The 22,970-nt window shown below is 36.2% G+C and overlaps 1 protein-coding gene across 2 annotated transcripts in view; it reads left to right on the top strand.

The window, feature by feature from the left end:
* Window positions 1-22,970, top strand: part of AGBL2_1 (Cytosolic carboxypeptidase 2) — a 67,770-nt gene that overhangs the window by 28,612 nt on the left and 16,188 nt on the right. For both annotated transcript variants that reach the window (XM_051213889.1, XM_051213890.1), the window contains exons 13-18: window positions 3,815-3,943; window positions 9,098-9,210; window positions 10,995-11,061; window positions 12,579-12,647; window positions 13,672-13,713; window positions 20,740-20,829. In XM_051213889.1, the coding sequence (XP_051069908.1) occupies window positions 3,815-3,943; window positions 9,098-9,210; window positions 10,995-11,061; window positions 12,579-12,647; window positions 13,672-13,713; window positions 20,740-20,829 (510 nt within the window). The remainder of the gene's footprint in view (window positions 1-3,814; window positions 3,944-9,097; window positions 9,211-10,994; window positions 11,062-12,578; window positions 12,648-13,671; window positions 13,714-20,739; window positions 20,830-22,970) is intronic.

The raw sequence follows: 22,970 nt of genomic DNA, 5'->3' as shown, positions 1-22,970 counted from the left end.
TGGGACTCCTCAGCAGTAAGCATCCACGATCCCGCCTCGAGAGATTCGAACCCAGGGCCTTCGGCCTCTCGCGCGAATGATTAACCTACTGAACCACTGAGCCGGCATCCAACAGTGTTAATGTCTGACTTCAACCAATCCACGAAATTGCGTGACCATCTTCCATTGTACTGAGGTAGACACCTGTTTCTACCCGACACGGATTAGCTCCACTGGTTACGGCTTCTCATCAGAACTCCGAGAATTTTCTCGCGAAGCTAGTTACTAGTATGGACATGGTAATTATCAGTATAGGGGTTGTGGAGATTGTTAAGGTTTGATTGAGATCATGTACCGATTGATGTTAGACCACCATTGAAAACCTGAAAGCACTGGACGGCCGTTTCGTGCTACTACACATTGTGTAAATTATCGTCATCTTGTACTACTTCCCATTTATATAATCTGAATTGCTGCCATCTGTAACACTGTAAATACTTGAGTACCCTTTCTCAGTATCTTTTTTTCACTGTGTTATATGCTTCTTAATTGTTCATCATTGTTCATAGTGGAAAAACATCGGTACACTTAATAATCCTTACTCATAATCCTTCAAATGTAAAAAAAATTGTCATTAGTTTAGTCATGAAAACCAATGAAACGCATAGATATTACAATCGGATAAAAGAAAAGTCAGTCTATCCATTATTCATTATAAATTTCTATTGTCTAACTGTTCAATTTTAATCCATCCTCAATTGGCCTACATAAATCTATTTCTAAGATCAGTTTGCTAGCTTCAATTAGAATCATATTCAGGAACCAATTACGTCATCAGAGACATCTAAGCCAACTAGTTTTCATTCCTTCAAAAATATTGACATAATCAAAGGAAGCAAGAAAATGCCCATATAATTATTTCATTGATATGCTCAACAATATCATACTTTCAGTCACCAGTAACAGAGAGCTATAAATGTTTTGTTTCCGGTACTGGTATTCATACCTGCTTTTATTATGGGAAGTTTTAGTTCATCCTGGCCTCAACCGGTTCCATTCCGAAAAACTAATTACAGAGTTAGCTATTGTAAAGAAACGCAACATAACTGTTTATCTTTAACATCCATATAGGATTATCCAAACGTGTTAGTAGTTATGTTTCATGTTACTCTGATATATTTAGATCATATAAAGCAGTAGTTTGTTACACACAGATATATTAATGCTCAAATCTCTACCTTGCACTAAACGAATATACTTTGTAAAGACGTTTTGTTCATTCATTCGCCTAAAATAATATAAAGAAGTAATCGTTACTGACTACTTATTTGTTTGATAAATAATAAAGTACATTGCCGTTTTCATCAGACACATTTTGTTCTGTTGATCTCTAAAATATCACAAAACATAGTACTTTTGTATTATTCAACATCCCTTGCTCGTGGATACTTTTTCCTGATCACATCTTTGTAAAGTATAAACCTGTTATAACCAAATTATCTACTGATTAGTCTGTACGTAGCCAATTTCAGCTAGAACTTTCCAGAAACTAGTTTATAGCCATCACCCTATTGGGTTACTGAGATAAACTTTATGACTCCAACGTTTTAATTCAACTTTAAGACTAAACAACATTGAGAGCATGGCGAAAAGAATGATCGTATAGCTGAATAATAATGTGACTAGTTGACAAATGAAAAGTGAAGATTATTGTATCAAGAAATGGTATCCGATTCTTATCTGATTCAACTCATTTGAAAAGGTACACGAATAGATGTATGAATAACGGGATAATAACATATAAGGAATGAGAGAAATACAATTATACCAAACTAGGGTATCAAAGTTAAAGGAAATGGAATTCAGCATTCATGTTTAAACTACAATAATATTGAGGACCAGAAGAGAGTATGACGGTAATTTATTGATTAATTGAAAGCTTATGATTCCTTCTTCACTAATCCCTTAAGAACACAATGTAAATTTCACAGGTTGAAATCATGAGTCGATTGAAGCTAGACCACCATGGAAAACCTGGAAGCACTGGACGGCCGCTTCGTCCTAGTATGGAACTCCTCAGCAGTGCACATCCACGATCCCGCACCACGCAGGGCTCGAACCCAGGACATACTGGTTTCGCGCGCGAGCACTTAACCACTAGACCACTGAGCTAATCGGCATCCGACGGTGTTAATGTCTAACTTTAACCAATCCACGAAGTTGCGCCACCGTACACCATTGTCATGATTGAGTTACTATCTCACAACAGACCTGGCTGAACTCCACTGGTAACGGCTTCTCACTAGAACTCCAGAAGTTTTTCCTGAAGTCAGTCACTAGTGAGCAGTTGATTATTATCAGAATGGGTTTTGTGGAGAGTTTTAGAAATTTCACAGGTTGAAATCATGAGTCGATTGAAGCTAGACCCATACTAGGACGAAACGGTCGTCCAGTGCTTCCAAGTTTTCCATGGTGGTCTAGCTTCAATCGACTCATGATTTCAACCTGTGAAATTTCTAAAACTCTCCACAAAACCCATTCTGACAATGCAAATTGACAAATTTTGGTTACCGAGATTAATTCGATTAAAAAAAAAAAGAAATTGTATGTTTATCTTGTATCCTTTGTATTTCTTTAAACAAATGCTTATTAAGATATGTAGGTTTTAACAAAAATCAATCACAGTGTTCCAACAAAAAAAACTATAGATGTTTATCTACTTCCGATATTTGATCAGATTGAAAATAATACAATGTGAAATTATATTCTTTTATCAACTTATTATTGTTATACACTATTTGATAAATTATACGAGTATCTGTGATTCCATAAGAGATTTTAAAGAGATAAATTCTCAGAGAACACTATTACAAGGCTTCAAAACGCTCTGATATAGCAGAGGGTGGGGAAAGTCCTTTCTCCCTCTCCAAATGCTCTCACATGGCCACACCAATATAGCCGTCGTCAGGGAAGTCTTACTCACTTCCTTCTCGCGGCACTACTATTGTTTACGAAATTGAGAGGAGGAAAAGCGAATATCCGGCGTTTTAACTGAGTTGGTGGATACGAAGGATCTACCTAGGGGAGTTGGAAAACCCTGATTCCAAACCGATTGTGCAGATAGGCTCCAGTATCCTGAAGGAACAAATGGTATATGAACCAATTGTTAGTCACCGGCTACCATGGGACTGTATTTCCTGACGTTGCTTCACTACCTTGTGGATCAGACTTTTAAATCAAATGCTCCAGTTATGGTCCTCTAAAAAACCACTTGCTTCGGTTTGGGAACCCGGGTAATATTACAGCCCACACACAAATCAAGTGACTTGTGTAACGCATATGTATTCGGTTCCCCCTTTGTATCCATATTTATATGTTCAAATAAATAAAGTACAAGGCCTGAATGGACTGAAGAAGTAAGATACTTATTTTCTTCGTTCCTATTTATTTTGTAATGGTCCGATTTCACTTTATTCATTATTCATTATCCAAATAATGATGATGCATAAATTGTTTCAATAAATATCAATATGCGGTTGTGGAGATTAATAAGTTTTTGATTGAGAACATGAACCAATTGACGTTAGACTACCATTGAAAAACAGGGAGCTTTGGATGGTCGTTTCGTCTTATCGTGGGACTCCTCAGCAGTGCGCATCTATGATCCCGCTCGCGGGATTCGAACCCTGGATGTTTGGCCTCGTGAGCCAATGCTTAAGAAATATAGTTGAAAAACACTATTAAAAATATTGTTCACGAATAATTCCTTAAATTCCCTCATATTCTATTAGTTCTATTTAGTATTTTATTTTATTAACTATGCAAACTATTTCAGGCAACATTTTGTGGTACAGCTGGTAATGATTTAGAAGATGGTTATCATTTTAATTTTTTGGATTTTGAGAAAATGGGTTCACATTTTTGTGATACATTGCTAGATTATATTGATCCAGATCATAAAAAGGTAAGTTGTAAATTATGTAATAATAATAGTATTGCGGTGATAGAATTTATTTATATATACTTCGAAGGTGAATAATGAATGGTTTTACTTGATTAATTTTACTTACGCTTGTTACTCCCAATGGAACATAAGCTGCCGACTAGCATTCTCCAACTCACTCTGTCCTCGGCCTTCCTTTCCAGTTCTATCCAATTGTTGTTCATTGTTCTCATGACTGTCTCTATTTCTTGGCGTAATGTGTTCTTTGGTCTTCATTTTTTCCTTTCACCTTGAGGATTCCATATGAGGGCTTGCCTTGTGACACAGTTGGTTGCTTCCTTCGATGTGTGTCCTATCAACTTCCAGGGTTTCTTCCTGAATGGTATCAACAATCAAACGGTTTTTGTCTTTATTCTTACTTCTTCAGGATTATTTATGAACACGAAGAAATTCTAATCTTAAAGCGTGTATAACACTTCTTTCTTTTCATAAACAGACATTTTCCATGATACCTTCAATAGAAAGCGTTTTATTTGCGTTTCTCTGATAAATTCTTTATTTTGTTCATGTATTGTAAAACAGCAGATTAGGTTATCACCTAGTGTGCTAACCGGTGTTGGGGATGATTGGAAGAAAGTTAGGGACGGCCAGACCAAAATGTGGTATCAGTCCTTGAAGTCACTAATTTCTAGTCTGACCCATGTTGGTAGGTGCAGACCACTTGGTTGGGGTCCCCGTGGCTATCGTAACCAATAGTTGGAGACGGCTCATAATCGATCACAATGGCGTCGGTGTAAACACTCTTTGTCTTCCCTTAAACCATGAGATTAAAATCGCTTTATAACTTTCTTTCTACACACTAAATCTTTCTTCCTGTACTATATCCTTATATGCAATCTTTCTTTTATATATTACCACCACTGACTTAACTACTCTTATGGATCCGGTTTTCGTTCTGCTGTGCTAATGAGGTATGGCAACTTGGATCCATGCACATATGTGCGTGATCCAACGTTGCAGATGACTGACTGACTGACCAATCCTTCAGAAGCTACTATCACAATGTTCACTGTGAACTTGTAATGTCAAGAAGATCTACCTCTTTTATAGTTTAAGTGCCGTTTGGTCTATTATTGCAATTACAAACGTAATGTAAAATATTGTGATTTTTTTTTAAATTCCGTCGTGTTAACTGATTTTTTATTTCATTAACGGAATCGCAGTTCAGTTAAAATGGTTCTTAAACGTATAAATAATTAAGCATATTGTTAATTGCCTCCCCAAGAAGTGTAAAACCAAATAGGGTAACTCAAAGTAGAGTCATCGAGTATGAGACCTCCGCCCCTCATTATATATCGCTTTTATCTACAGATAAATATGCAGTTCCTCTTCGGTAAAGGTTATTAGGTATGTACTTGTCATTTATTGATCATAATATGACGGCTTTACTTCTTTCAAGATTAAATCTTCACAAAGTTCTATTTTTACAGAAGTTCCAGTTAACTTCCCAGTATGCACTGTCAATTTCTTTGAAGTTTAAATCTTGTAAACAGAATTCGACACTTTATCCACTGGCTCGTTCAAATATCTTTCTCCCTTCGGATTTAAAAAATATTTTTCTAAAATTAAAGGTTAATTGATTTGTTGGAAGTACTGTAAATATTTACCTAGTCCACTTTCAACAAGATATACCGTTGTGATAAATAATTTGCTTTATCATTTGTCTGCACGACCGTAGCTGCTACCTTGACGTGGTGGTCGTGCTTGCCTATCGTGAGGACTCAACCAAGCTATACTGGCAGGGATATATGTTCCTGTAAGTTCTACCGTTCTAGGGAGGTCTACTGGTGAACGGTAAGACCAAAAGCAACAACTGAAGGTTTGAGGGCGAAGTCGCACTACTGAGTTTAGAGGGGTGTGACAGTAGTAAGGTGTTTCCCTCGGACAATCAGCATCTGCAGCGATGCTGCCTTCCCACAAGGAGGGGCGGGGTTAGAAAAGGTCGACCCTAAAAATGTCACACCTCACCTTACCTCATGGATTTCCGTCTCTGGCTTCACATAGTTTGAATTACTTGGATCGAAGTTTCATGGAAATCTACAGATCAATGTCCTATTAAACACCGATCGGTTTTTTAATAAAGTTTAAGATACTGTGCATTTTGCCGTCCAAAAGAGTTTAATTCACAAACTAACTTTAACTAGCAAAACCCTGAAAGCCAGTGAGCACTGGACTCTTGTTGTCCTAGTATGTAAATCATTAAATATCCAAACTCTCGTTAAGATTAGAAGTTTTAAGCTTTATGGCAGTTTTGTTATCTTTAAACTTATTAATTTTTAAGTTTTTAGGCTAATTGATTTTAATGGCAACTGAACGACCAAATATCTTTTAAGTCATGTCATAGTTGGTATTTATCACAAAATAAGTCCATTTGAAGTACGTCGGGATACTAAAGGTCCTGAACAGTTACTTCATTCTAGCATGAAACACTTCATCAGTGAGTAACGGTATACAGTGTACTGAAAAGAGCCACGCTATATAGCAAATTATTGAATCTAGAAATCTTTACCACTGTCTACTAACCTTGTGGTCTTATGATCAACCACTCACTCTGCTATCAAAATGACTAAGATTTGATCCATACTTGGGTCGCCAGTGCACACTACTGAGGGGTCTTGCTTCAGACCAAATCAACCATTCTACTTTCAATCATACCTCGAATGCAATCGATTTGTGGAGGATAACAACTATAAGACTGAATAATTATCATAAAACAAAGTTATCGAAACTAAAGCATGTGTGAGGTATGTAGATGAAGCAAAATGAGTGAATTTTATGCTACAATAATGAAGAAAATTTTAATTTTAACTGAATGCCTCTAATTTCACATGAAGTAGGCGCTAATGGTGTTGTGAATACATCTTTAATTGCTAGATTCTACCAGTTTATAAGAACACTGGCTAAATCAACTCATAATATATGCAATCAAAAGAATTATTCCCCCACCTCTTAGTGACGTATAGTTTTAAATAAGGTTCCATTTATATCCTAAACGTTTGCTTATTGTACCTATCATCAATAATCATTATCTTCATGCATTATGAAAGCTAGATTTAATATAATGATGTAATTAATTTTGGTAGGTATATTACTGAGTCGAATTTAATTGGGGGGTGGCGGCATCGTGAATGCGCACTGCTGAGGAGTCCCATACTAGGACGAAACGGTCGTCCAGTGCTTCTAGGTTATCCATGGTGATCTAGCTTCAATTGACACATGATTTCAACTGTTGAAATTTAGTTGTATTAATTTCGTTTGTATTAACTTAATCAAAGAGGAATAATTAAATAAAACCAACTTTCCCTTTTTAACTAAATAAGAGTTAACATATTTAAATCTATTCTACTAGTTTACTCAATGTATATATGGTTTGTTATAGTTTCACTCTCATATAAACACTGACGTGTTGTGTCACCAAGACAACAGATAACACTTTATACGTAATCAAACAAGTAAATGATAATTTTAAATCAGTTTATTTGTTAAATATGCTGACTGGCTAGACATCTTGTATTTCATTTAGATTTAGATTATACGATTTATATCATAACTAAAAAATGTGATTATAAAAATAGATAGATTCTATGTAGGTAAGCCTATATGATACATAAAATAGATCGAATGTGATTCGAATACTGAACAGAATTATACAAAGACAATTATGATATTCAGAATGATGAACATCTCAGTTTTTCTTTGTATCTAAATGATAAATGTTTTTTAAAAAAAACGACTTCAAACCATTACTTTACACTGTACCTAATAATAAGGTATTCTTGGTTATATAAGCAAAGATGAATAGTGGCTATCAGTGGAATCCAGAACACACATTTCATCATATTTGGGACTTGTCAGCTGAATGTACTAGCATCTCAGAGTTGATGTTTACTCTGAGACTTGAACCCTGTACCTTCCGTTCCAAATGCCATCGAGTTATCCACTTAGCTATTGAGTCCTGAGTAAATATAAACTCTGAGATGCAGGTACATGGAGCTGACGGATCTCGAATAGGACGAAACGCGCATCCAGTATTTCACTGCTCGCCACTATCGTCTTTGCTTAGAATGCTTGTGAATTAAGGCAATATCAAGACAATAGGCACATTATGCATATATGCCAACAAGAGACTAATCAATTGCAATCCTCTAATGTTATTCTATTGATTTCTAAAAGTGATAATCATTTAAAAATGAAATTCATTACATTATCAATATGTATATCTTATTATTTAAGAAGTGGTTTAAAATTAAAAATAAAACGTTTTATTGACATGTAGCAACTAAAATGTAATAGATTCAAATTAATTCTTTTTTATTGAGATCATGAACTGATTGATGTTAGACCACTACTGAAAACGTGGAAGCACTGAACGGCCGCTTCGTCCTAGTATGGGACTCCTTATCAATGCGCATCCACGATCCCACTCACGAGATTCGAACCCAGGGCCTTCAGTCTTGCGTACCGTTATCACTAAGATGTTTTATGAATAAGAGAAAAGATAATGATGCCTTTTTGATCAAGATTTAGGTCTTCAATACAAATGTTTATTGATCAAATATTTCACTGACTGAAATCATGAGTCAAGTGAAGCTAGACCACCATGGAAAACCTGGAAACACTGAACGGCCGTTTCGTTCTAGTACGGGACTCCTCAGCAGTGCCCATCCACGATCCCGCACCCCGCGAGGTTCCAACCAAGGACCTATCAGTCTCGCGCCAGGCACTCAACCAACTAGACCACTGAGCCGGCATCCAACAGTGTCAATGTCTAACTTCAACCAATCCATGAAGTTGCGCCACCGTACACCATTGTCATGATTGAGTTACTATCTCACAACAGACCTGGTTGAACTCCACTGGTTACGGCTTCTCACTAGAACTCCAGGAGTATCTCTTGAAGTCAGTCACCAGTCAGCAGATGATAATAATCATAATAATTAAATATTTATCAAATGTATGAGAGTGTTTCTTTAACATGAATATAAAATTCGGTTAATTGTTTGTATGACTTAAACATATCCACTGTAACACTGTATTATTTGACAAAGTAGATTAATTTGATTATTTGGGGGGGGGTAATCTACCTATGAACAAACATTTGGAAATTTATTTTAGATGGAACATATTATGGAATATTTGAAAAATCGTCTTGTTTCTATGAAAGTATCTAAATCAAATGAATTTGAAGATGATAAACTTTCATCAGATGATTCAATGAGTGACAGTAGGTTAGTTAATATACTTTTTGTAAATACCTTTCTAAACTCATGATGTATATTCCTACTAAGTTACATAATCTAAGAAACTGATTGATCATCTTCTAAAGTATGAAATATTACACTCGGTAACTTACAACTAGATGAAGTGCAAGTATAGTACATATTTATTTGAAAGTATCTATTTGATGGTAACCGCTGTTTATAATGAATCTAACAGATGATTCTTAAGTTATGATAGGTGACAGGGTTTTTTTTATTTGTTGTCTGAATGAATGATCTGACAAGATATTGGATCATACTAGTTGCTGATTGTTATTATCAAGCTTACAACTTTTAATTTCTTTGTTCAAATAATTTGATTTCTTAATGATTATTTAACTGCACATTTTTCGTTACTCAAATCCAAATACGAAGGAATGAATTATCAAAATGTGAAAATTGATCATTTTGATTGCAACATTCATATTCCTTAAAGAAAACTCAACGAAGTGAAGAAATCCTATTTTATTACATAAAATTTCTTCTTCATAGTTGAATTCATGAGTTAATTGAAGCTAGACTATCATGGAAAACCTAGAAGTACTGGACGATGTTTTCATCTTAGTATGTGACTCTTCAAAAGTGCTCATCCACGATCCCACCTCACGAGATTCGAACCCAGAACCTATGAGTCTCGCGTGCAAGGGCTTAACCTCTAGACCATAAAGCTGGCATCCAACTGAAAGGTGTTGAGTTCGAATCTCGCGTGGATGCACACTGCTGAGGAGTCTCATAGTAGGACGAAACGGCCGTTCAGTGCTCTCAGGTTTTTCATGATGATCTAGATTCAATTGACTCATGAATTCAATTATTAAAATCACTATAATATCCACAAAAGCCCTCTCTGAATACAATATCTTGTTGTTCACAATCCGCATTATGCATCAAAAACTAGAATAGAGAACTAAAAAATTTAGCTCATCTTACATAAAATAACGTTAAGTAAACGTTGAATATTTCTATTAATAAATTTCTGTGAAATATAGATCTAAGTAAGCAAGTGAGAGTTATACTTATGCTAGGTTTAGAGCTATCACGAGTTCACTTAATCTGCGAACGAGAACAAAGACTCAGTGACCAAAGACCAGTAAGTTAGTTATTTGATGCGTCCCAGTTCCGCTAACTAGAGGGAGAAGTCCAAGCTTGGAATAGGAAGTATATTCTGCAAAACAGCAAGAAACGGGCGATAACAACAAACACAATTCAAAACGTTTATATACAGTGCAAAACCGTCCTTAGGGAGAGTTACCAAATAGCATACTAAAAGACACAACGGACCAATAGTACTTAAGATATTTCCCAGTGGGAAATATGACATGAAGGTGACAAGAGCGCCTTTGGCGCGAAAACAAAGAAATTCAAATTTTCTAAATAAAATTACAAAATTAGGTCCTTTCCCAAGTGAGTTCTGGGGATCTAACGTCCCCAACAACTTAATTGTAGTTTCTTAAATAGAATCTGTGAACAATATTACTTAAGAATGATAAAATAGACTTATATAATTGACTAATTAACCAAAATACACCATTCGCAGAGTGTTCGTCTCCATCGATTCCATCGACAAAATGTTGGGAACTATTGATTTATAAAGAATCTTTCGTGATAAACAGTGGATTTAATCGTTACATTCATAAACACTGAAAGTGACTAATATCTACTGTTTGTACGACAAGCAAATTTTATGTTACATACTGATGGGATCTTAAATCTACTACAGACCTATTAATCAATTTTTACACTTCATTTTTATATAGTGATGTTGGATCAGATAGTTCGAATTGTGATGAGTTACCTGCATATTATGCGTATGTTTTACAAAAAGTAAGTACGGTATCATATGATTAATTCTGTAAAAGATTTCGTATCATTAATATTTACATCAACCTGTCATTATCATAAGTAATATAGTTTGAAATGCTTAAGAAGTGTATATTACTTTATGATAATTGAATCGGACATTCTGCTTAAGAATGTGAGCTTGGAACTTCTTCAAATCATCAATGATCATTAGATCCAATTTTCGAAAATGGAGCTATTGTATTGGCTAACATAATTATTAATTAATTATACTTAATTAATACTTATACAGAAGGGTATTTGTTTACACAGTTCAACTCTCAGATCAGAATACTAATCTCTTAGATGTAATGTTTTTGTTTTTAGATTTTGTCAAATTATATTGTATTGAATCTAGGTGAAACAATTCTATAATATTGTAGTGTGTGCTACTGATGTCGACGGATATAAGTAGTATATATTATTCATCGAAAATGAAATGTCTGGAAGCAGAATGTTAAAGAAGATTAGAGGAAAGAGAACGAGAACAGAGAGTGGTTGCTATAGAAATGAAAGAACAATGAAGTTTGAGACGATTGATTGACATTTTGGAAATAAAGTATTTCCTGTATGGTTCTCAGACTTTACGAAGAGATTCTTTAATTTTGTGTTCAAATACATTCGACTGTCCCCATTTGTGTAATCGTTCACTACAATACAAATCAATAAACATGAAGTCCAGAATATAATTGTAAAACAACTAGTTATGGAATCACAATTGATTGATCACTGGGTGGTGATCAATGTCATGCTTGTCTAGCCCTTATTAGTGCAGATCGAATGCTATCGATCATGTTGCAATGTGGCCACCAGTCTAGGTGACTCGACACTGCGGGCACTATGTATTGAGATTAGATGGTGGTTGGAGGTAGTCAACAGGAAACCCTAGACCCGGGTTTCGTGGTCAATCAATTGTGATTACATCTCAGTCCTACAGGAGGTCAGTCGCGGCCCAGCTAGTTCAGTGGTAACGTCTCTAACTGTGAAGCTGGGTGACACGAGATCGAACCCGCCAGGGAGCACCAGTTCCCTCAAGATTACAGGTACACCTTGCTGACGAGTGCCAAGTAGCACGAGACCCGAGTCCAGGGTTTCCTGTTGACTACCTCCAACCACCATCTAATAACTAGTTATGGAAGTACGAAACTGTTCACTTACATTAAATTCATTACATAGAACTTTTCAATTTAGTCTGATTCTGATGTGATTAAATTGTAGATTATTTTCAGAAGGGGTTTTGTCAAGATTGTATTAATTTCAATAGTTGAGATCGAGATCATGAGTCAATTGAAACTAGATCACCATGGATAATCTGGAAGTACTGGATGGCCATTTCTTCTTATTTCCCATCAACTAAGAAATAGTATACTGATTGTAGGCTTAATTTGTATCCTTTTTATATAGATTCAAATGACTAGTATATACTTAAATAGTATTTTGAAAATACTATGAACAGTACACTATTCATCTGTTCATTCTTCAATTCATTTCTTCCTTTACAGTCAAAGAAAAAAGGTAAACGTAAACGAAGGATCACACAGAAACGTGATATAAAATCGGTCAATAAAAAAGTAATCAGATCAAATACTTCTACATTTTTTTTATCTTAAGTTGTTTACCTCAGTGTTTGACAGTGTAAATGTCTTTCATTATACTGGGGTAAATACTTATCCAGTTCTTCTTGATGTTCAGTAGTTATATGAGTAAGATCAGTCCATGATGCAATTTGTGAAAATTTTCTAAGTTTCTAAAAACAAATGCATTTTTGAGTTGCCTCTTACTGCAACGACTAATCACACAATACCTCTTGCATTAATGTATGAAATTTATTCATTCTTATGGCTACAGAACACTTCGCATTATGACTGATGTACGCTCTTGATCAATACTGCAACGCTGAACCCTATTACTTACTTACTTACGCCTGTTACTCCCAGTGGAACATAGGCCACCGACCAGAATTCTCCAACTCACTCTGTCCTCGACCTTTCTTTCCAGTTCTATCCAACTGTTGTTCATTCCTCCCATGTCTGTCTCCATTTCTCGACGTAGTGTGTTCTTTGGTCTTCCTCTTCTCCTTTCACCTTGTGGATTCCATGTGAAGGCTTGCCTTGTGACGCAGCTCAATGCTTTCCTCATTGTATGTCCTATCCACTTCTAGCGCTTCTTCCCGATTTCTTCCTCCATTGGGATCTGGTTTGTTCTCTCCCACAGTAGGATTTTTTTGATGGTGCCTAGCCAAGGGATCCGAAGTATTCTGTGTAGACAACTGTTATTTAACAGTTCTATCTTCTCGATGATGGTTTTCGTAGTTCTCCAGCTTTCCGCCACATACGGTAGAACTGTGTTGACATTTGTATTGAAAACTATGACCTTGATGTTGATTGACAGTTGTTTTGAGTTCCAGATGTTCTTCAATTTTAGAGGTGCTGCTCTTGCTTAACCGATCCGTGCATCCACATCGTCCCTATGTTCTACTGTTGCTAAATGTATTCTTGAAAAATACTTGATTTTTAATAAAAAAAAATGCCAAGCAACTAATACATGATCATCGTATTTATGTGGTTATTAATGATGAATGTACTTTTATTTCAGGAAACACAACCTAAGAAGGACGTAGCAACTAATCACTGTATTGTAAGTTTCAATAATATATATATATATATTACTGAAAGCAAACGTTACTGAACAGTAACACAGTGGAAATAAACATCTATTCATTATTACCTCCTTTCAATTTGTTCGCTTAAGATTATTATTTTACAATGAAGAATTTCTTTTAATTTCAATGGTTAAGATCATAAGTCAGTTGAAGCTAGTCCACCATGGAAAACCTGGGAGCTCTGGACGGACACTTCGTCCTATTGTGGGACTCCTCAGCAGTGCGCATCCACGATCTCACCTTCTGCGAGATTCGAAGCCAGGACCTACTGGTTTCGCGCGCGAGCACCTAACCACTAGACCACTGAGCAGGCATCCAACGGTGTTAATGTCTAACTAATCAGTGTCAATTAGTGTCAACTAATCCACAAAAATGAGCGACACATCCACATCCATTGTCTTCAGTGAGTTACTATCTCACAACAGACCTGGTTGGACTCCACTGGTCACTACTTCTCACTAGAACTCCAGGATATACCTCTTGAAGGCAGTGCTTCCAGGTTTTCCATGGTGGTCTAGCTTCAACTGACTCATGATCTCAACCACTGAAATTACTATAATATCCACAAAACCCATCTGATATTAATTTCTTTCAAATTGATAAATAAAATGTAATTCTGATTGTTAATTTACATTTGAGTTGAATAAATATAGTTGTTCACCTATTCCATTATTGGATTCGCATACACCAAGTGTATGACTGTTGACAGATAATTCCCATTTACAAATTAATAACACGATATTCAACGAAGGGATCTCTTTACAATGAATTTATTATCAAGCTGTACAATAGCATGTATATATATATAAGAACTTTTTGTTAAAGTAAGGAAATGTGAGCCAGAAATAACTAAGATGATGTAATAGAAAGATTATAATACTAGAATACGTAATACATAACAATAACAATAGTCTTAATAAGTTAGTAACAAATTATAACATGAATGTATTAAGATGATTGAAATGTTTTTGTTGCAATAATTGGTTGAAATTAGGCATTAACACCGTTGGATGCCGATTAGCTCAGTGGTCTAGTTGGTTAAGCGCTTGCGTGCGAGACTGATAGGTCCTGGGTTCGAATCTCACGAGGCGGGATAGTGGATGTGCACTGTTGAGGATTCCCATACTAGGACGAAACGGCCGTGCAATGCTCCAAGGTTATCCAAGATGGTCTAGCTTCAATCGATTCATGATTTCAACTATTGAAATTTCTAAAAATCTCCACAAAGCCCCCTTCTGATAATAATCACTTTTAGTTTACATTTAATTTCATTGTTCGTTTACATCTTAAGTATATAGAATGGATCATATCTGTGATGATATCTGAATGATGAATTTTCAGTAAATGATTAGTTTGTTAATATCTTTTACAGCATAAAATCATTTATAGAGTGTAAAGCTTAAGTACTCGCAATTGACTTTAATCATGCTATTATCAAGATAATTAGTTTTCTTTAAACATATCCTATTATTTTGATTATCTATTGAATCTATATTTTCACAGATTGAAATCATGAGTCAGTTGAAGCTAGACCACCATTGAAAACCTGGGAGCACTGGACGGCCGTCGGATGCCGGCTCAGTGGTCTAATGGTTGAGTGCTCTCGCGCGGAGCCAGTAGGTCCTGGGCTCGAATCCCGCGGGGTGCGGAATCGTGGATACGCACTTCTGAGGAGTCCCATACCAGGACGAAACGGCCGTCCAGTGCTTCCAGGTTTTCAATGGTGGTCTAGCTTCAATTGACTCATTATTTCAACCTGTGAAAATTTCTAAAATCTCCACAAACCCCTTCTGATAAGAATCTATTTTTGTTGTGGAGCACTTACTGAATTCAATTGAATTTTAATTTTGGACATTAGGCTAAATAACTTTGTTGGGGACGATAGATCCCCAAAACTCATATTTTGTAATTTTATCTGTATGGAGCTTGTATGCAGATGTATGCTTGGGCATTTCTTAACACTCACACACATAGTTGATTGGCTAACTTATCGATTGAATTTTTTTAAAAAAAACTTCCATGGCAATATCGATTATATACATACGATTGATCTATATACGTTTTGAGTTGTGTTGTGTGCTCGCTCGTTTCTGGCTGTTTGCAGAATATACTTTCCCATTCCAAGCTTGGACTTCTCATTCTAGTTAGCGGGGCTGGGACGCATCAAATAACTAACTTACTGGTCTTTGGTCACTGAGTCTTTGTTCTCGTTCGCAGATTAAGTGAACTCGTGATAGCTTCAACCCTAGCAAACTTAAAATCATAATGTACTTTAATTCATTACTTTTAACTACTTATCAACAAATGAAAATACATAAAGCTACTGAATCATAAAGTCTTTTAGTTGTGTGTAATACTTGATTGGTAAAATTTAATAGGCGAGACTATAATTTATGGACGAATCTTGAGTGACTTTGAGAATCTCAGACAATCAGAAAACAGTAAGTATAGAGTAAAAATATATAATGCAAAACCAAATAGTTACAGTGGATACACTTCTTCTACATGGTTCAAAAACTTGTCATAGTTAGAAAGAGATTCAGATGTTCTAACATCTTAATGAATGTGATATAGGAACTCATCTATACAGCTCCATAATAGTAGGCCTCTAAAGAAATGACAATTTCGAGACAACTCCCTGTGCCTCGATCACATAGCTTCAGTATTGCTTGTGTGCACTCCGGTTGTGTAAGCTATTCATTTTTATTACTCATATATCTCTACATTACTCATACCACTTATCAGCCAATGCTTCTGTAAAATCTGCAAAAGTTGCAGTCAATGTTACTGGTGCTTTTGTTATGCAGTCCGTAACAATTATTACATTTTGCTTTTGTCTCAATCTGGATCGAGAGATAAATGTTCTTATTCTGGTAAACTTCTTCCTCCAGCGTATATTACAGCGAAAGACAACATCATTACTTTAGTATGAACAAGGTTCATATGTCATTTGATTACCACAATCACAAATAAAGGAACTTTTTAATAGTCCTGTTTGTTGTATCCGCTCTCTAAAATCCTCTGTGATCCGATAGTACGTGAGCATCAGGTACTGAAATTGGCGCCGTGACCTTGAAATCCCTCGGACGCTTCTGATTGGCTCGTCCATAAATTATAGTCTCGCGATTTAATCACTACTTTGAACTACATACCATCAACTTGGTTACTATCTTTATTTAACAACTGTATACTTTCCATATCCTTCATCATTTGGTGTGCGTAGTCGGTTTATTAATATTTTTGTTTTCAAACTTTGCCCAGCCTTTTGTTCATCGTTATACTACCCTACTTCGTGAGAAAGTTTGTCCTGTTTGTGGTACTTATGTAAGTTGTAGATAGTTAGTTTAAAGTGAGACTTCCAGTGATATGTACATCATTTTTCTGTGTGTAGTTCGGTGAGAATTGTATAACTATTGCAATATGCAACATTTTTGCGAAATTGTATAAAACTATAGTTAATGCAAATCTCAACAAATTTTTGCATATACTGTTTGATTAACCTTTTGTTTGAATCAGAATAATATAGTTTTATCTCCTCTTATCCATTCCATAATGTTTCAGTTATACGTAGATGCGTTTTTTCGTTGAAAATTACCATAGACTTCCTAGAAGCGTAAGAAATATTTTGAATATTAGCAGCATATACTAAATGACATTTCTCTAAAGAATATGTTCATTATTTGTTTTAATGAATATCCTACTTAAACGACATTTCAGTAGTTCGTTTACAAAGGTAGATTTTTTCAAAATAACCACGAGACAGGAATAACTGGTACCTAAATGCAACTATAGAAACAAAGACGTAGGTTTAACCCTGAATAACAATGGAAGTCTGAGAATTATATTTTCCGAATTATTCACATCATTGACACCAAAGAAAAATAACATGTGGTATCTAGCATTTAAGAATTTTCCATCATTTTAAGCAAAGATTCCAGTTATGACGAAATAGATCTGAAGTTTTTCAACAGTTTTAGGGGATTATATAAAATGATGCTGATAAAAATCGAAAGCCACCACTTTGAACTATTAATTTGCACGGTTTTCTATTATAACTAAAGGGTTTAATTCAGCAATCGACAAAGACATATATCATTCTCTACTGCTATTATCAGTATATGAATTTATTGACCCGAAACCTTCCGGATTGTACTGAATTAATTCCAAATTTCATGTTTAAAATGCAATAAGAGTATTTCGTAGATAATCAGTGGATAATAATGCAAACCCGTGGCCAGTGGAGTTCAACCATGTCAAAGATGAGGCAGCTACTCTCCAACTAAATCGGATAAAGTTTACTTGACATTAAAAAGCGATTGAAATCAAGCATGTAAAGCACTGGATGCCGTCTCTGTGGTCTAGAGCTCAGGCATTCGCGTATGAGACCGAATGTCTTGGGTTTGACCCCTGAGGCACAGTCGTGGATGCGCACTGCTGAGGAGCCACATGCTAAAACAAAACTGCTGACTTCTGCTCCCAAGCCTTCGATAATTATTTAACTAACATCATTCCGGGATTTGATCTATGAAGTTGAAAATCTCCATAAGTCCCTGTCGTTTTACGGAATGGGCCTGTTTTTTCAAGCTGTGTTAATCAAGATGAATATGACACAGAATGTCTGACAGAATCAGTAAAACGTTGGATAACACTAATTGTTTGTTTAGGGTGATTTTACTTTTAACTCAGAAACAGGTATATTTCAATTAGGTTTCATGAATATGCAACATGGATATAATGGTAAATATATTTCAATGGAATTCAACAATCCCCACAAACTCATGTTCACAAATATCTTATCTCCACTAGTGCCAATCTTAGAAAGTAGATTTTTAAAGACAATGAAAGATGGCAGAGCAATATTGTGGATTGATTGAATTTAATCCTAAACATGATCGGCTCCCGACTTAGTAGTCCAAAGGATAAGCGTTTTCTCAAGGAAGAAGGTTTTGGCTTTCGGTTGAGAGATCGTGAATGCGTACTGCTGAAAATTCTTTTACCAGGATGAAACGGCCGTCTACTCTCTCCAGGTTTTTAATGATTGTTTAACTTGGATTGGTTCTTAATTTCAGTAAAATATGTAGCGGAATTAGAATATATTTAACATCGTTCCCAATCATTTATTATCACTCCAAATACTCAATAAAGAGTATGAAAGGTAGAGCGTTTGTCAGTAAACAAAATATACTAATTCTATCTTGTGTCATTTACATTATTCAAATTTGGAGAACATCAGGTAAAATTGTGTTCAATAAGAAATAAAACATGAATCTTGTATATGCTGATTCTATCGATATTCTATTCTCATAGATTACATTTTAACTTATTAGTGTTATTTGAATAGTTGAGACCATGATTCGGTTGAAGCTAGACAACCATGGAAAGCCTAGAAGCACTGGATGGCTATTTCGTCCTGTTGTGGGACTCCTCAGCAGTGCACATACACGATCCCGCCTCGCGAGATTCGAATTCAGTCTCGCGCGCGAGCGCTTAACCTCTAGACCACTGAGTTAATCGGCATCCAACGGTGTTAATGTCTAACTTCAAGCAATACACGAAATTGAGCGACATATCCACCATTGTCATCAGTGGGTTACTATTTCACAACAGACTCGGTTGAACTCCACTGATTACTACTTGTCACTAGAACTCCAGGATACACATCTTGAAGCCAGTCACTAGTGATACTTATCAGTGTTATCTTTAATAAGGTGATTTTATTCTACTTATTTCATTGTTTGCTTTTTTTGAATTTAGTCAACTATGACTTTTGTTCAAAACACATTTATTTTAACTAAATTCAACGAGACTATAATTTATGGACGAACAAATCAGATTTAAGACAGCAGATCTTGGATTTGGGTGTGAAACTCATTCAGATTAGATGGTGGTTGGATGTAGTCGACAGGAAACCCTGCACCCGGGTTTCGTGCTACTTGGCACTCGTCAGAAAGGTGTACCTGTAATCTTGAGGGAACTGGTGCTCCCTGGCGGATTCGCAGTGTCGAGTCACCTAGACTGGTAGCCACATTGCAACAAGGTCGATAGCATTCGATCTACACTAATAAGGACTAGACAAGCATGACATTGATCGCCGCCCAGTGATCAATCAATTGCGAAACTCATTCATTCCTTCATTTGTCTAAGTACCACTTTGGCATCGTAGCCGATGTCGTTTCGTGATGAAAACCCTGAATCCAATTTCCAGTTCTTATTCCTCAAACTAATATTAAACCTTCATTTAACTCTAGCAAGTAGTTGAACATTCCAAGGTCATTTTAACGTTGCTCAAAGGTCATCCATAAGTTATAGTCTCACTTATGTTAAGATTACAATTCTCTAGCTTTGATGTTTACTGTAACAAATTGTTCTTCCCTTCAAATATGCATAGCTTTTTACCAATATCATCAATGCTCTTACTTTGTTTTTTAATAGTTGAAAATGTTTTTAAATCTAGTGTATTGGGGAATTCTGTACTTCATAGCTAAATTTAAATCATTTTAGGTGATTCATACAACAACAACAACAACAGCAACCACTACTACTAGTACTACTCCTACTACTGCTACTGCTACTACTACAACTATTACCACTACAACACTACTACTATCACTACTATTACCACGACTACTATTGCTACTACTACTACTACTACTACTACTACAACTGTTACTACTACTATCACTACTATTACCACGACTACTATTGCTACTACTTCTACTACTACAACTGTTACTACTGCTATCACTACTACTACCACGACTACTACTGCTATTAACAACAATAATAATAATTTAACCATCAAAATTAAGTAATTTAGTAACTTAGATTGATTTTGTGTGTCTAATCACAATAGAATTTTCAGTTTGAGATATAGTTTCTATGTTGTATATGATTGATTGTCTTGAAGGAATTCTGCTATTTCAACATTAAGTTAAAGCATTCATATCTACTGAAATCCTTAAAAAAATTATTTTTTCTTTATTTTATTTTGGCATTTTTAGGCATGTTGTAGAGATTTGAATCTAACTGAAGAATCATCTAAATCAGGAAAACAAATACAGAACAATTTAGAATCTAAAAAATCATTTCAAGTAAGATAAAATTCTGAGAATTTCATGTTAATACTGTTCTTTTTGTTATGATTTCATGTCCGGCTTTTTATCACGTGATTTAATCTTCCCTCAGTTATAACAACTTCCCACTTTTTTGAAGATTCCAAGTTGAGATTCTGATTTTTAAAAAATTATATGTAACTTCAAATTCTCCATCATTTTCCTCCTCCGCGAAACAATGTCGGATCCTTATACCTCCAAGTTACAATTACTTACTTACTTACGCCTGTTACTCCTCGTGCAGGAGCATAGGCCGCTCACCAGCATTCCCCATCCAACTCTGTCCTGGGCAATCCTTTTTAGCTCCTTCCAGTTGTTATTCATCCTTTCAATATCTTCTATTTCTCAACACAATGTGTTCTTTGGCCTTCCGCTTTTCAGCTTCCCTTCACGATTCCAAGTTAGGGCTTGACTCGTGATGCAGTTCGATGATTTGAGTAATGTATGTCCTATCCATTTTCATCGACTTTTACTAATTTCCTCTTCGGATGGAAACTGGTCTGTTCTCTCCCACAGAAGGCTGTTGCTGTTGGTATCCGGCCAATGGATGTTGAGTATCTTGCGTAGACAACTATTCATAAATACTTGTACCTTCTTGATGATGGTTGTAGTAGTTCTGGAAGTTTCAGCTCCGTACAGTAGAACTGACTGCGTTAACGTTCGTATTGAAGATTCTGACTTTGATATTGGTTGAAAGTTGTTTTGAGTTCCATATGTTCTTCAATTGTAGGAATGCAGCCCTTGCTTTGCCAATCCTCGACTTTACGTCTGCAGTTGATCCTCCTTGTTCATTGATGATGCTTCCCAAGTATGTGAAGGATTCTACATCTTCCAAAGTCTCGCCATCAAGAGTGATTGTATTGCTGTTCCGCGTGTTGTATTTAAGGACCTTGGTCTTCCCCTTGTGTATACTGAGGCCTACTGATGCAGAGACTGCTGCTACACTGTCTGTCTTTATCTGCATTTGTTCATGTGTGTGGGATAGGAGGGCTAGGTCATCTGTGAAGTCCAAATCGTCTAATTGGTTCTGAGCTGTCCATTGTATTCCGTGTTTTTCCTCAGATGTCGAGGTCCCCATAATCCAGCCGACCACAAGAAGAAAGAGGAAGGGCGAGAGTAGACAGCCTTGTCTGACTCCGGTCCTTACTTGGAATGCGTCTGTCAGCTGTCCTCCATCCACGACTTTGCACTGTATTCCGTCGTATGAGTTCCGGATAATATTGACAATCTTCTCAGGAACTCCGTAGTGTCGAAGAAGTTCCCATAATGTCCTCCTATCTACACTGTCGAATGCCTTTTCATAATCAATGAATTTGATGTACAGTGACGAGTTCCACTCAACTGATTGTTCAACGATGATCCGTAGTGTTGCAATTTGGTCTGTGCACGACCGATCCTTTCGGAATCCAGCTTGTTGATCTCGAAGTTGGGCATCTACTGCATCCTTCATCCGGTTCAGCAACACCCTGTTGAAGACTTTCCCTGGTATTGACAGTAGTGTTATGCCTCTGTAGTTTTCACATTTGCTCAGATCTCCTTTCTTTGGAATCTTGATGAGGTATCCTTCTTTCCAGTCCATTGGCACTTGTTCCTCCTCCCAAATCTTTTTGAATAGAAGGTAAAGAATGTTGGTAGTTGCTTCGATGTCTGATTTCAGTGCTTCAGCTGGTATGTTGTCGGGTCCTGCTGCCTTCCCGTCCTTGATTTGTCTGACGGCCATTCTAATTTCTTCCGTCGTTGGTGGGTTGACATCTATAGGAAGATCTATGTGTGCTGCTTCGATGTCCGGTGGATTCATTGGAGTCGGCCTATTCAGGAGTTCCTCGAAGTATTCTACCCATCTGTTCCGCTGTTGTTGAATTTCAGTGATTGGCTTGCCTTCTTTGTCACTGACCAGTCTCTCTGGTTTACTGTATTTCCCTGATAGTTTCTTCGTTGTATCGTAAAGCTGTTTCATATTTCCTTCTGTTGCAGCTTTTCCCGCCGTCATTGCTAGTTCTTCCACGTATTTCTTCTTGTCGGCTCTAATGCTCTTCTTCACTTGCTTATTTGTTTCTATGTATTCAGCTTGTGCTTGGACTTTCTCTGCTCGTGTTCGACTGTTGTTTATTGCTGTCTTC

Source organism: Schistosoma haematobium, chromosome 3 (genome assembly GCF_000699445.3).
Source record: "Schistosoma haematobium chromosome 3, whole genome shotgun sequence".
NCBI classification, from domain to species: Eukaryota; Metazoa; Platyhelminthes; class Trematoda; order Strigeidida; family Schistosomatidae; genus Schistosoma; species Schistosoma haematobium.
This window is presented reverse-complemented; position numbering and strand designations above follow the sequence as displayed.